This window comes from Asparagus officinalis, chromosome 5 (assembly GCF_001876935.1).
Source record: "Asparagus officinalis chromosome 5, Aspof.V1, whole genome shotgun sequence".
NCBI lineage: Eukaryota > Viridiplantae > Streptophyta > Magnoliopsida > Asparagales > Asparagaceae > Asparagus > Asparagus officinalis.
In genome coordinates, this window is record NC_033798.1 from 14,548,934 (window position 1) to 14,562,722 (window position 13,789).

General features: G+C 37.3%; 3 protein-coding genes across 3 annotated transcripts; 1 reads left to right on the top strand and 2 right to left on the bottom strand.

Moving 5' to 3' along the window:
• Positions 231-2,828, top strand: LOC109843848 (sugar carrier protein C-like). Its single transcript, XM_020412811.1, is given in 5 exon segments — positions 231-468; positions 656-978; positions 1,498-1,636; positions 1,639-2,078; positions 2,188-2,828. Coding segments are annotated over 5 exon segments (1,524 nt in total). The 5' UTR covers positions 231-326; the 3' UTR covers positions 2,668-2,828.
• LOC109843145 lies at positions 7,189-9,103 on the bottom strand. Its single transcript, XM_020412078.1, has 2 exons — positions 8,502-9,103; positions 7,189-7,288 (listed from the first exon to the last, which is right to left on the bottom strand). Exons 1-2 carry the CDS (start codon positions 8,907-8,909, stop codon positions 7,271-7,273), a joined length of 426 nt encoding a protein of 141 aa, XP_020267667.1. The 5' UTR covers positions 8,910-9,103; the 3' UTR covers positions 7,189-7,270.
• Positions 9,204-10,913, bottom strand: LOC109841549. Its single transcript, XM_020410511.1, has 2 exons — positions 10,838-10,913; positions 9,204-10,475 (listed from the first exon to the last, which is right to left on the bottom strand). The coding sequence occupies exons 1-2, from the start codon at positions 10,907-10,909 to the stop codon at positions 9,204-9,206; spliced, it is 1,344 nt and encodes a 447-aa protein (XP_020266100.1). The 5' UTR covers positions 10,910-10,913.

Sequence of the window (13,789 nt, forward strand, 5' to 3'; positions counted from 1 at the left end):
GCTAATTAACAGCTAATCAAAGATAACAACATTTACAGAGCGAAACCAACCGGTTCATCTGTCGTGTGGCCCCGGTAGGAAGGGCGGGGATCCGGGTGCAAATAGTTTAGGTGCTGACAATTGTTTCGAAATGGGTGCTGTTTTGATTTTCCGAACGATCTCATTTCATTTCGCCATCTATAAATAGGGCCCCCATCCGCCCACTGCGGAAATGCTCTCTCTCTCTCATTCTTATTCTCATTCTTAGGGGGGAAGAAAGAAAGAAAGAAAAAAGCTAGCTAGGGTTTTAGGTTATATATAAGCAGCCTTTGAAATATTCTCAATTAATGGCGGGTGGAGGAGGGTTTACAAACGCCCCCGGTGCGGGTGGCAAGCAGTACCCGGGAGGTATGACCTGGTATGTGGCCATGACTTGTATCGTCGCCGCCACCGGAGGCCTCATCTTCGGTTATGACATCGGCATTTCAGGTTAGTTAAAACTAGTTAATATTAATATGTGATCGTTAATTAATTGTTTTCGTATATATATATATATCACCGTTTGATCTACTAGCTACATATCGATGTATATATATATAGATTCTGATTTTTTTTTTAATCCCCCTCTCTGTCCCTCTCTAAATTATTATTATTATTATTATTAAATGATATGCAGGAGGAGTTACGTCGATGGATTCGTTTCTGATAAAGTTCTTTCCGGACGTGTACAGAAAGGAGAAGGCAGATCAGAGCACCAACCAGTACTGCAAGTTTGACAGCGTGGCGCTGACTTTGTTCACGTCGTCACTGTATCTTGCTGCTCTGCTTGCGTCCCTGGTGGCCTCCACGGTGACGAGATCCTTCGGAAGGAAGCCGTCCATGCTCTTCGGAGGTTTGACTTTTCTCGCTGGTGCAGCCATCAACGGTGCTGCCAAGGATGTCGCCATGTTGATTGTTGGCCGTATGCTACTCGGTGTTGGAGTCGGCTTTGCTAATCAGGCACGCGTGTTAATTTCCTCTCTTTATTTGTTTATTTATCTTTCTTCCTTTCTTTTAGGTTTTAATTTTAATATATATACATCTTGATGTCACAATTAACACGTACTCTTCAATTTCTACGGTACCTATATGTACCTTCATTGATTCTTTTAGATGAACGTACCGTCGACAATTGGCAATTAGAAATCTTTACATGCGTCAGGCCGACATGAATAATACCTTTTTGCTGTCAACATGCATGCTCTTATAGCACGATCTCTAATGCAGTAGAGTGATGTCATTTTACACATATATATACTCTCTATTACTGTTGTGTAGCACTAATTAATCCCCTACACCTTGTTGAGTTTCTGATGTATACGTACGTCTTAGATTAACGAAATATATAGTACTAACGAACAAGAAATCGATCAAGACCATCTACAAGCGAGTTTGTTAATTACATGCATGTTTTATTAAACGCCATGCATGCACCGTTGATTCTTAATTTTATCTTGAATGTACGTACCTTCCCTGCAGTCGGTGCCGGTCTACCTATCCGAAATGGCACCTGCCAAATATCGCGGCTCGCTCAACATCGGATTCCAGATGATGATAACCATTGGCATCCTAGCTGCCAACCTCATCAACTACGGTACTTCCAAGATCGAGGGTGGCTGGGGATGGCGTCCCTCGTCCTCCCTGACACTCCCAACTCCCTCATTGAGCGCGGCCACGAGGACAAAGCTCGCGCCATGCTCCGCAAAATCCGAGGCACCAACCAAATCGACGAGGAGTTCAACGATCTTGTCGTCGCCAGCGAGGAGTCTCGCGCCGTCAAGCACCCGTGGAGAAACATTATGCAGAGGAAGTACCGCCCTCAGCTTATGATGTCCGTCCTCATCCCCTTCTTCCAACAGTTCACGGGTATCAACGTCGTCATGTTCTACGCTCCCGTCCTGTTTAAGACCGTTGGGTTCGGGGATGAGGCTTCTCTCATGTCTGCCGTCATCACTGGCACTGTGAATATGTTCGCTACTCTTGTCTCTATCTTCGCTGTAGACAGGGTTGGCCGTCGCAAGCTCTTCCTCGAGGGCGGACTGCAAATGATCATCGGTCAGGTAAGCAGTACTACATCCACAGTTTCATCAAATTACTTATAATTTGGAATATTGTTCATAGTTATATATATATTCAAACGTCCTTTATTAATTAATGGGTTTTACGCAGACAATTGTTGGGACTTTGATTGCCATAAAATTCGGTACTACCGGCGAGGCGGTGATACCCAAGACCTATGCCGTGTTTGTTGTGATGTTCATCTGCGTCTATGTCGTCGCCTTCGCATGGTCGTGGGGTCCGCTAGGGTGGCTTGTGCCGAGCGAGATTTTCCCACTGGAGATTCGATCAGCAGGACAGAGTATCAATGTTTCGGTCAACATGTTCTTCACCTTCATCGTTGCTCAGGCTTTTCTTGCCATGCTGTGCAAGATGAAGTTTGGTCTGTTCTACTTCTTCGCCGGATGGTGTGTGATCATGACGGTCTTCATCTACTACTTCTTGCCTGAGACGAAGAATGTGCCGATTGAGGAGATGGTTCTCGTGTGGAAAAACCACTGGTTCTGGTGCCGATTCATCGAGGATTCTGATGTTCATGTTGGCTCACTGGAGACTGGCAAGGCCAAGAAGAACTCCGATAATAATGCTTGATCGATAATACCATGTGGTGTTTAAAATTCTTGGTTCTTTAATATTTTGGTTACTAGGCTAGTACTATTTCAATCAATCATTCGATCGTTGTAGGATTATTCTCTTTCTATAAATGTACATGAATGATTTAATATCATGAGGTCCTTTTAAGTTAACTTCAAGCAACTTTTTGTTATTCAGATGAAATGTCTGGTTGTTGTCGTCCGTTTTTATTGCTGTTCCTAGTTGATGGGTCTACTCTGGTGTACATGAGTTATTTGGATACGTACTTTGATGATTGTCATCTGTTTTTATTTGGCCGAAAATGAGTCCTTTAGGCTGCAAAATGGTCTTCCTCAAATCACCTTAATTAGATTTAAAAAGAATATTCCATTATCTAAGGAGTGGAGGCAAAATGATTAGTATATATACTTCTCTATTATGCTCCCCGGCCAACCCATTTCTTAACGGGTTTAAGCTTAACGTTCGCTTAAAAGAATCTAAACCCACTTTAGTTCTTCTTCTTCCGTGGTAAGAAGAGAACCTTAATCCAAAGTTGAGCTTCACAAAGTTTTGAAACATCAAAGTTTGGCGATTATGGATATCGGGTTAGTAGTTAACCCAATCATGGTTAGATTTTTCAAATACAAACATAGGGATCACTTTGCAATATTCTATACGATTTGAGGGACTAATATGCATGCAATTTTCTAGGATTTGTGGGGGAGCATGTCATTATTGAAGATCTAAGATATAGTGAAAGTGTAAACTTATAAGATAAGTTTAGAAGGTTTGGCGATTTCAAGATTTATAAGTGTTCCCAAAACAAGTGTAAGTATATAAATGCAAGGCAGGAGAAAGTATAAGGTGTTTAAGTGTTACTAGTTGGGATGCACGTGCATTGCATGTGAGCAAATATTTTATTTATTTCTTTTCAGTTTATATCTTTACTATAACTACATTATGGACATAATTGCTTTGTAGCTTGAATTTATACTGTGAACAGAAAAATAAGAAAGCCAATCAAAACGAAAAAAAAAAAGTAAATTCAACGGAAAGTATTAAAAAGAATTTATGAGTGTTTACACACATAATAATACATAAATTTAAGAGTGGAATGTATAGATATAATCTACATAATCCATATGAATCAGGGTTGATGTTAGGCTGATGGATTCCTAGTTATTATTATAATCACCTTAGTCGAGGAGCTCAATGTTTTATTGTCTCGTTGGAGAAGATGAGTTGTAAATTGGATTTGGTATGGGACTTTTATTACATTTCTTGAGCTTAATGGGTATGGGGATTTGGGTATTACTAGTGAGGGACATAATTATTATTTTTCTTCAAAAATTTAAATATAACATAATTTTCCTCGTCATTCATTATCCTAATTAATCGCAAAGACTAACATCAACATATTTTTGCAAGTGGAGGGACTAACATCAAAATATGAAGATTTGAGGGACTAATAACAAAATACTAACAATTTAAGAGACTTATATTGAAATACCCATATGTGCCTCATTAAGATTCACAGCATTTAACCAGATTTTGTGAAGTTCTATGGTTCTATTCTGAATTAGTGAAATTTTAGGAGTCTTTTGAAGTTTCAAGGTTATTTCTTCTATAATTTATTTAGATTTCTGGTATTTTATTATATTAGGGAATTTTTTTATAAAAATTAGAAATGTCCATAATTCTGAATTTTTCTGTAAATTTTTAAAATCTAAATTTTTCTACGAATTTTGTAAAATATAGGAATTTTTCTGTAAAATTTTTAAAGTTTTAAAGTCTTTTGGGTTTCGATAAGTTCTGTGAACCTTTTGGCAACACTACCACATATTTTCTCTAACGCAACGGTTCAAAACCGTTGCGTTAGCCATGGAACCGTCGCCCTTGAGCAAGTGCGACGGTTCTCAAACCGCCTCATATGCTGCTGTTGCCCTACCTCTACCGTAACGGTTTTGAACTCTATTGCGACGGTTTTTTGAACCGTTGCCCCCGCATCTAACGCAACGGTTTTAAAAGGCAAGCAGTTAAAGTAACGGTTTTAATAGGCTATAACTATGGTTCTCATAGAGCTACGGCGATAGTTGGAGCTATTGCAACAGTTTTAAAAAACCTAACGCAACGGTTTTAGTAGGCTATAGCTATGGTTTTGATAGAGCTACGGCGACAGTTGGAGCTATTGCAACAGTTTTAAAAGATCTAACGCAACGGTTTTAGTAGGCTATAGCTATGGTTTTGATAGAGCTATGGCGACAGTTGGAGCTATTGCAACAGTTTTAAAAAACCTAACGCAATGGTTTTAGTAGGCTATAGCTATGATTTTGATAGAGCTACGGCGACAGTTGAAGCTATTGCAACAGTTTTAAAAAACCTAACGCAACGGTTTTAGTAGGCTATAGCTATGGTTTTGATAGAGCTACGGCGACAGTTGGAGCTATTGCAACAGTTTTAAAAGACCTAACGCAATGGTTTTAGTAGGCTATAGCTATGGTTTTGATAGAGCTACGGCGACAGTTGGAGCTATTGCGACAGTTTTAAAAGACCTAACGCAACAGTTTGGATTGAGCTATCGCAACAGTTTGAATCGAGCTATCGTAGCGGTTTTGATCGAGCTATCGCAACGGTTTTAATCGAGCTATTGCAACAGCTCAATCGGACATGTTCTTGGGCTATAGCTATGGTTTTGATAGAGCTACGACGACAGTTGGAGCTATTGCAACAGTTTTAAAAGACCTAACGTAACAGTTTGGATTGAGTTATCGCAACAGTTTGGATAGAGCTATCGCAGCGGTTTTGATCGAGCTATTGCAACGATTTTAATCGAGCTATTGCAACAGCTCAATAGGACCTGTTCTTGGTTTCCTACGTCAAAATAATATAGTATTCAATTACCTGGACAATCTTTTTAAGAACATGGCCAAATCAAATTTTAATACACAATATAAAAGTGATTATGTTGAGCATAATCAACCATAATGATAAGTGCCAACATACATCAGTATAGTATAAAAACTACAAAGTATTAAATCCACACTACCAACATTTCAACTCAGAAAATATCGTACCGGACTAACATTCAAACAATGTACATCAATATTTTATTACAAAACATGAAACTTCTCGGTCAAAGACTATATTCTCTATTTGTTTCCAAAAACTTGTTCCTCAATGTCAAATACTCACTAGGAACCTGTCAGTATCAATCTCAATCTTGGCTTTCATCATTTCTGTACATGTGTAAATTTCCATGAATCAGCATAATTTTTGCAATGATGATAATAAAATTGGGGAAAAAAGATGTTTGAAAAGGAAGTTAAGAGAACATATTGATCCATGAGTACCAGAAGCGTGATGAAAGGAGCAAAAAATTCTTAAGACATAAAGCATACCGATTCCTCCTGCAAGAGTACTGAAATCTGAGAAATATAATAAAGTCGCATAGATACAAAAGAAGTTATCTTAGCAACAATTTATACTAGGAAGTTCTTAAGTTGATGAGTCTTCAGAGCGTCAGAATGTGTTGGTTCCAGAAAGGAAAATACCTTAAATTTCTAAAGTAGTTCAGCAGATGTTAGAAAATCTAAAATCTAATGCATGATAAAATTGGGGAAAAAAGATGTTTGAAAAGGAAGTTAAGAGAACATATTGATCCATGAGTACCAGAAGCATGATGAAAGGAGCAAAAAATTCTCAAGACATAAAGCATACCGATTCCTCCTGCAAGAGTACTGAAATCTGAGAAATATAATAAAGTCGCATAGATACAAAAGAAGTTATCTTAGCAGCAATTTATACTAGGAAGTTCTTAAGTTGATGAGTATTCAGAGCGTCAGAATGTGTTGGTTCTAGAAAGGAAAATACCTTAAATTTCTAAAGTAGTTCAGCAGATGTTAGAAAATCTAAAATCTAATGCATGGAGGTCCAGTATTCAAACTGAGGCATTATCGAGAATCATTAACTTCTCTGGTCCCCCCCCCCCCCTCTATTTTTTTGGGGGTGACGGATTTTCATACAACAACCTCACCCCTAACCACCGCCATCATAACACCCAGCACGCTGACTGGACATGAATTTTTCTACTTCAATGCAACAAAATGTCGCTCAATAGCATCTCAGGGAAAAAGAAAATGCAACTCAGGATATGTCTTCTTTTTTCTAGGCGATTATGATCTGCACTTTGCATAATAATTGTTTCATGGGGACAAAATAAATACTTAAAATGCTATCAAAGATGCACTTTGCATAATAATTGTCTTCTTTTATCCAAGCTCAATTTCGTTCATGTCGTCCTAGTCGCACCTAGAAACTACAATCTCTACTTAATATTTGTATTTCAAACTTTCAGTTACCCACATATTCTGGACAAAATTCTATTATAGTAGTTTGTATTAACAATTCCCCTAATAAAATTTATGAGTTTACAAGTACAAAGCTAATGCAATAGCATGAAATAGCATGAAATAATAAAATTGGGGAAAAAAGATATTGCAATTATTCAAAATAAATAGCTTAACATAAAGGAAATAACCCACCTGCATCAAAACCTTCCATTTGAGTAAAATAGGTGGCTACAGATTGCTAAGGGTCTCCATCAAACAAGCCCTTTTGCTTTTCATTCAAATGACAATTCCTGCATTGAAGTATGGGACTTTCATTAACATTTTTTGAACTACAAATAACCATTTTCTGCAAAAGATTTGACAAAAAAATATCAACAAAAATAAAATGTCATTATGGTTAAACATCATATCTACATACATGTTATGCAATCAAATATTTTGTTAACATTCTTTAACATTCTTTTTAGGAGAGCTCAAGTGTACATACATGTCATTATGGTTAAACATTATGGTCTTTCTGTTAGGTTGTGGGGAGAGCTCAAGTGTGCATGCATGTGCTACCATGTGCTTCACTCTCCACCCAAATTCCTGTTTTGGCACACCTAACCAGTTTGAAGGAGCCTGTAACAAGAGCCCTTTCTAAGGGAGGGCAGCCCCAACTGAGGTTTAGCTCTTGGGCCCTTTTGCTCCTCCTTATGACCACTGCCCTCATATTTTTATTTGTTTTTTTCCCTCTCTGCCTGCAAGAAGATTTCAGAGTAGCTCCAAATCTTTCCCTCTCCACCCCTCAATTATTTTGTATATGTGCTGGCTCCCATAGATCAAAGGACTTTCATTAACATTCTTTTTAGGAGAACATTTGCGTGAAAGCTTAAAGCATATTGAGAACTTGGGTTTGTCATATCGTCAATATAAGCATATTCTTACTCGAAAAAACAGTAGGCAATCCTATTCATCCCCAAGCTTGCATCTAAGCTCTAACCAATCATGATCTTAGTTTTCCCAAAGATGAGTTGACGTCAAATCAACTAACAGAAATAACTAAAATCGCCTGTCTGGGTTAACAATTTTGAAGTTAGCACACACAAACTTAATTCTACCATATCTAAACAGAATTTAGTATTATAAAACGATAATATGATACATTCCCCTTGGAAAATCTATAACTTCTAAAAAATTTGAGCTCCTAATTAGAACGGAAAAACACAAAATGTATAAAACCAGAATTCAGCATGTCTTAAACCCAGTACGAGCACTTTTATTACATAATGCAGTTTGCTCGACAGAACTTAAAAGGAGAATAGCTCAATTAGAATCACTGATATATTATTACTGTAGCAAAATCAGAATGTAGCCACATCAGAGGCAGAAGAACACAAAGGAGAGCGAGAAGAAAGCAACGAGGAAAAAGAAGAAGTAACTGAAACGAGTCAAGAAAACACTACAGAAACCAGTTCAAGAGCTAAGAAGGCTAAGAAATGTCGAAGTGTAAAAGGTACTTGCCTCTTCATGATCTAGAACACTAGCAGCCTCTTCAGGAAGTTTAGTACGCGCTTTAAACCTGTCAACAAAGCTTGGACTAACTGGACGTCCAGTTACTTCACTCAACATATCTGCAAATGTTTGAATCATACTTGTAGCTTGGGCTTCTTGTTGTCTCTTCATCTCCTCTTGTTGAGTGGCCACCACCTTCTTTGTTATTGCTTGAACAATTGACTCAGGGACTTGATCACATGGATCAATAGCTTTCTCCTTATTGCTTTGTAGCATGCTTTGAGTGACCGCCCGTCCCCGGAGACGCACACGTCCAAGATGTTCTTTTTTATTGACAAGATGCCATGCATCTACATTTTCTCCTTCAGTTTGTTCCTGAGTTAGCTCTTGAGTTAGTTGTTCCAATGTATCAATCATTTCTAGTGTTTTTTCTGGTTGTGCTTTTTTCTTCTTTTTACGAGTCTCTAGAAACACTTCTGCATCTGTAGGAGGCCGGTTCAATTCCTTTTCCTACAATGAAACAACATATCAATCATTTAGCCATTCATTGCATGTCTAAATCATAGATAAGCATCTGGTGTTACATGTTGGTGCATTCAGCTCTACATTGTAGAAAACTGAAATGTTTATTTAACATCTATGTCTTTTATGCAAGGAATAAATAAATGAAATCTAATTCATCTCTGTCAAAACAATGTCTAACTGAAATGTTTATTTAACATCTCTGTCAAAACAATGTCTAACTGAATTATGTGTTATAATCCACCTTTTCATGCATGTAGCAGATTTCTTCACGTGAAATTGTTGTATAATCTTGTCGAAGTTAAATTCACATAAAGGGGATGGCTTTGTGTTTCCTTGAGTACAATCAACATTATTAAGAGAGATTAAACTGTTACTAGTCGATGAATTGGCACTTTCTCTGACAACTGATTCCAATAATTGTTCAAAACTTGACCCAGAAAACAACTCTTTGTCTATTTCAGATTTGCAGTCTGAAACACTAGTACCCAAGTTTGAGAAGCGGCTACTGCCAATAGGTGTTATTATGTCATCCCAAGACTCTTGCCTTACTATTCGAGGGCTCAGATCCAATTCCATTCCTTCAAACAGGTCGTTATCCAAAAATAGCTGACTCGGTTCATTTGAATAGGTCAGTTTCCAATCACAACCAGTTATAGATGAAATCTCAACTGGTTTGCTAGGTAAATCAATTGATGGACTGCAGCTGATAGCTTCACTTTGAACACTTGGAATGTTATGCTCACATGGATCAACCTGAGATCTTGTCTCGTGGTTTTTGAGTTGGAATGATGCAGATTGTTCAGGCACTGGATCTTGGGGTAAAGAGAGGAAATTATCAGGTAGCTCTGAGGCAATAGAGGATGATTTGGACGAGGATTTAGCAGGTGAAGATAATGAAATTGAGTGTCCAGAATGATATTGAAATGAGTTCATATGAGAGCTAGAATAATGTAAGTTTGCTGTCAATCCAGGCAACATTCTTTGTTCTGCTGAGGTGGCTAGTTCATTAGCCAAATTGTTTGCATTTAAGTTGGCAGTGAACTGATTGCTAGAACCATAACTAGCTGTTACAGACTGGCTTGTGACAGGAAAAGACGACATACTAGTTCTAGAATTTATTCTGAAAAATGGGTTGCTAACAACAGTGGATGCACATTGTGGACTGGTGATTACTGGAATTGCTGACAGATAAGGATCAATGATCCCATTGTGTGATCCCAGAGAGTAATGGTTGGAAGAAGTATAACTAGTTGAAGGCTCAGACTTACGCAGCTCTTTGTTTATGAGATCATGCAATGAATTGATGTTCTTGTGAGAAGCATAAATGTTTCCAGAAGAATTCAACGAAGTAAATGGTTCACATGGATAGATATTTCCTGGTAGAGAGTGCCCTTTCATATCTTCTTGTTGACGAAACATATGCTGTGCTTGTTCAATGAACTCCAAACCTTCACATATCTGTTGAAGATTGAGAAAGATCAGCAAAAATTTGACATCAAAGACAATGTTACAATGTAAAATTATGGTTTGATATGGGAAATTGTAGTTGCCTATGGCTATAGCACAGCCGAGCAATGACTTGCATACAAAACAAGAACAAAGAACCAATCAGAAGAGTAATGTTTTCTTTATCACTAAATTTTATACAATCATACTTAGTTTGTTCAAGGTAATTTCACTCTCGTAAGGTTATCTTAGACTTGAACTTAACATCACAAGAGTTAACGAAAAAGGGAAATGACATTATATTTTGGAGTTAGTAATGAGTATAAACCGCTTAAGTTGGAAAATTGTTGGTTTTTGGATAGGAGAGCTCATACCAACCCATATAAATTCTTCCTACATAATGAGCAATAGCAATTATTCCATGAATGACGTTTCACTGTAACCATCAAGACTAAGACTTATAAATGCTGTTTTTTTTGACCCCTATTTTGGAGGCCAAGCTTTTTCCAAAGAAAATTATGAGGTAGTCTTCTTTAGTAGCTGTTTGTTAATAAGAAATATAGCATAGTTTTTGGTCAAAGGACAATAGTTTTCCATTACCAATGAGCAACAGGTACAATCAAGCATACATGCATAACTGCAAGTCTGCATAGCACAAGATCAGGATGATATCAAGGCTAACCATATGAAAATACACCTCTCAAACAAAAAACTCAACAAGTATTAATAACACCCCAATATAAACGCAGATCTGCAGTATCAGAACAAAAATGTAGAGAACCATAAGTGTACACTGATTGATACACTACAACTGTACGTGTGACGTGTGAACAAAAACATAATAAACATGTGTCATGTTAATAAGTAAAAGAAACTAAAAATCAAGCTCAGGTCACACAACAATATTCTTAACAATACTTTGAGGAACAACAACGGAATTGATACCCTACAGTGATGTTGGTGATCGAATGAAACACAATAATTACGACTTCTGTTAAGAAGAAAATGGATATAATAAAACCAAAATGCTACTTAAAACATTAGCTAATGCTGAAATATACTTAAAGCTTATATAAATACACAAATTCATTAGAGAACATTAATAAGAGGGACAGCAAGGAGTTGCATAACGTTCACATGGTTCAATCTTTGGCTCCATCCACACCAAGTAACAAAAAGGAATTAGTAAATGTATTATGAGAAGTAGACTAATAGTGGCTATGTGAGTGGTACTGTCTCGATTGTAAATATAATTAATTAAATCTCAAATGATGCATCATAAATCTCACACTAACACGATGGTTTCAAAACATTTCATTACAATCATACATATTAATAGAACTATGCAAGAAGTATAAGTTTGAGGGATAACCATGAAATCTATTTTGAGGGTTGTTGAGGTTGCTGTCAAAACATTGAATAAATTAACTATATGGGCTTCCTTGTCTTTTTCACTACTGAATTTGGAGTGAAAAAAACAGGCTTTAATTTGTTTGAACGTGCACCAGGCAATGAAGCTTTATTGTAGCTTAGTTGAATAGAGAAACAATGAGGTAATTGGATGTTTAGGCAAGCAAACCGAATGAAGCAATTCATATTCTCCTAACCCACTAAGTGTCAATTATATAAAAGTTAATATTGCAACTCCATATATGCATTTTTCTTCCTAAATTTTAATAGCCATTTCTTTCTTTGTATATTGGGATGGTTATCAGAGATGAAATAGGACCAAGCAGTTTCTGGGATCACATTTTTCTGATGACATATAATAAAGACTATAGTTGATATATGTCTGTGTATAATGATACTTATCAAGCTATATATGTTTAGCCTGATTTAAGCACTAGGTACTACTTGGCTTACATTATTTATATAGAAATATTCAGAACAACGAACATGCTAAAGGAGAAAAAGATTACCCTTGCATTTTGAGAATGCCAAATCTTTAGTAAAGCCCTAAATTGATCCTTGGGAACAGTCTTGGGGCGCTTTTTCCATCTTTCTCCATCATTTTTTAAACCTGTAAAGTATTGACGTTTCAGCAAGCACTTCCACCGCCTCCATGCACTATTAATTGTTTGCAAGGTCCATTTTCGTCCTAAATCGACAATTGAATACTTCTCCTACAATGACATAACAATATACAAGTTAAAATCTACCTTGTCATAACAATATACATGTATTCTGCTCCCAATAAGGCAAATCAAAAAATATTGACATTTTTTCCATGGACAGCCCTTTTCTATTTTTTTTCTTCTGTTTCTTCCCAAAGTCATTAACAAAGCCACGCAATTCCTCCATAATCTCTATCCCAGATAATGATTCAGGTTCTTTTCCTAACTCAACATGGCCATTAAAGTTTCTTCTATTTAACCGCCATGGATGATTATCACTCAAAAATCGACGATGACCCATGTAACACATTTTCCTACTGTATTTTAAATATTGCGAACAAGTGCCATAGTTGCAGCAAGGACAAGCCAACTTCCCTTTAGTACTCCATCCGGACAACATTGCAAATGCTGGAAAGTCGCTTATAGTCCAAAGTAAAGCCGCACGAACATAAAATGATTGTTTACTTGAAGCATCATAAGTAAGCAACCCGACTACCCATAACTCTTTCAAGTCATCAATCAACGGTTGCAAGTAAACATCGATATTATTCCCAGGGGACTGAGGCCCTGGAATAAGCAAAGACAACATGAAATATTCTGGTTTTAGAGACATCCAGGGTGGTAAATTATAATTTATCAAGATCACCGACCATGTGCTATGCGAAATGCTCATAGTCCGAAATGGATTAAACCCATCACTAGCCAAGCCCAGCCTCACATTACGAGGGTCTAGTGCAAAATCAGGATGATTGGAATCAAAATCCTTCCATGCTTTGCCATCTGCTGGGTGCCTTAGATTCCCATCCTGGAGACGCTCTTTTGCATGCCAGCTCATGGATTCAGCAGTCTGAGAACACATGAATAGTCTTTGAACTCTAGGTTTTAAAGGAAAATACCTTAAAACCTTGGCTGGAACACCCTGCTTATTTGCCTTCCATCTACTTTCACCACATTTACTGCAAGCAACTTTTTCTCCATCTTCTCCACGGTAAAGCATGCAATCATTAGGGCAAGCATGTATCTTCTTGTAATCAAGGCCCAAATCCTTCACAATTCTTTTGGCCTCATAATAAGACTTTGGTAGATTTATTTCAGGAATTGCCTCTCTCCATATAGCTAGATAATCATCAAATGCCTCGTTGCTTAGGCCATGGATGCACTTGTGAAGATACAACCGGATGATAAAAGAGAGTTTAGAAAAAAGTGGTATAT

Excerpts from the sequence above, each read along its gene's own strand:
- LOC109843145 (XM_020412078.1), bottom strand. The coding sequence starts at position 8,909 with ATGATTGATACATTGGAACAACTAACTCAAGAGCTAACTCAGGAACAA.
- LOC109841549 (XM_020410511.1), bottom strand. The coding sequence starts at position 10,909 with ATGGTTACAGTGAAACGTCATTCATGGAATAATTGCTATTGCTCATTA. Across the intron at positions 10,476-10,837 it reads GGAAGAATTTATATGGGTTG|ATATGTGAAGGTTTGGAGTT; the intron begins GTATGAGCTCTC and ends AATCTTCAACAG.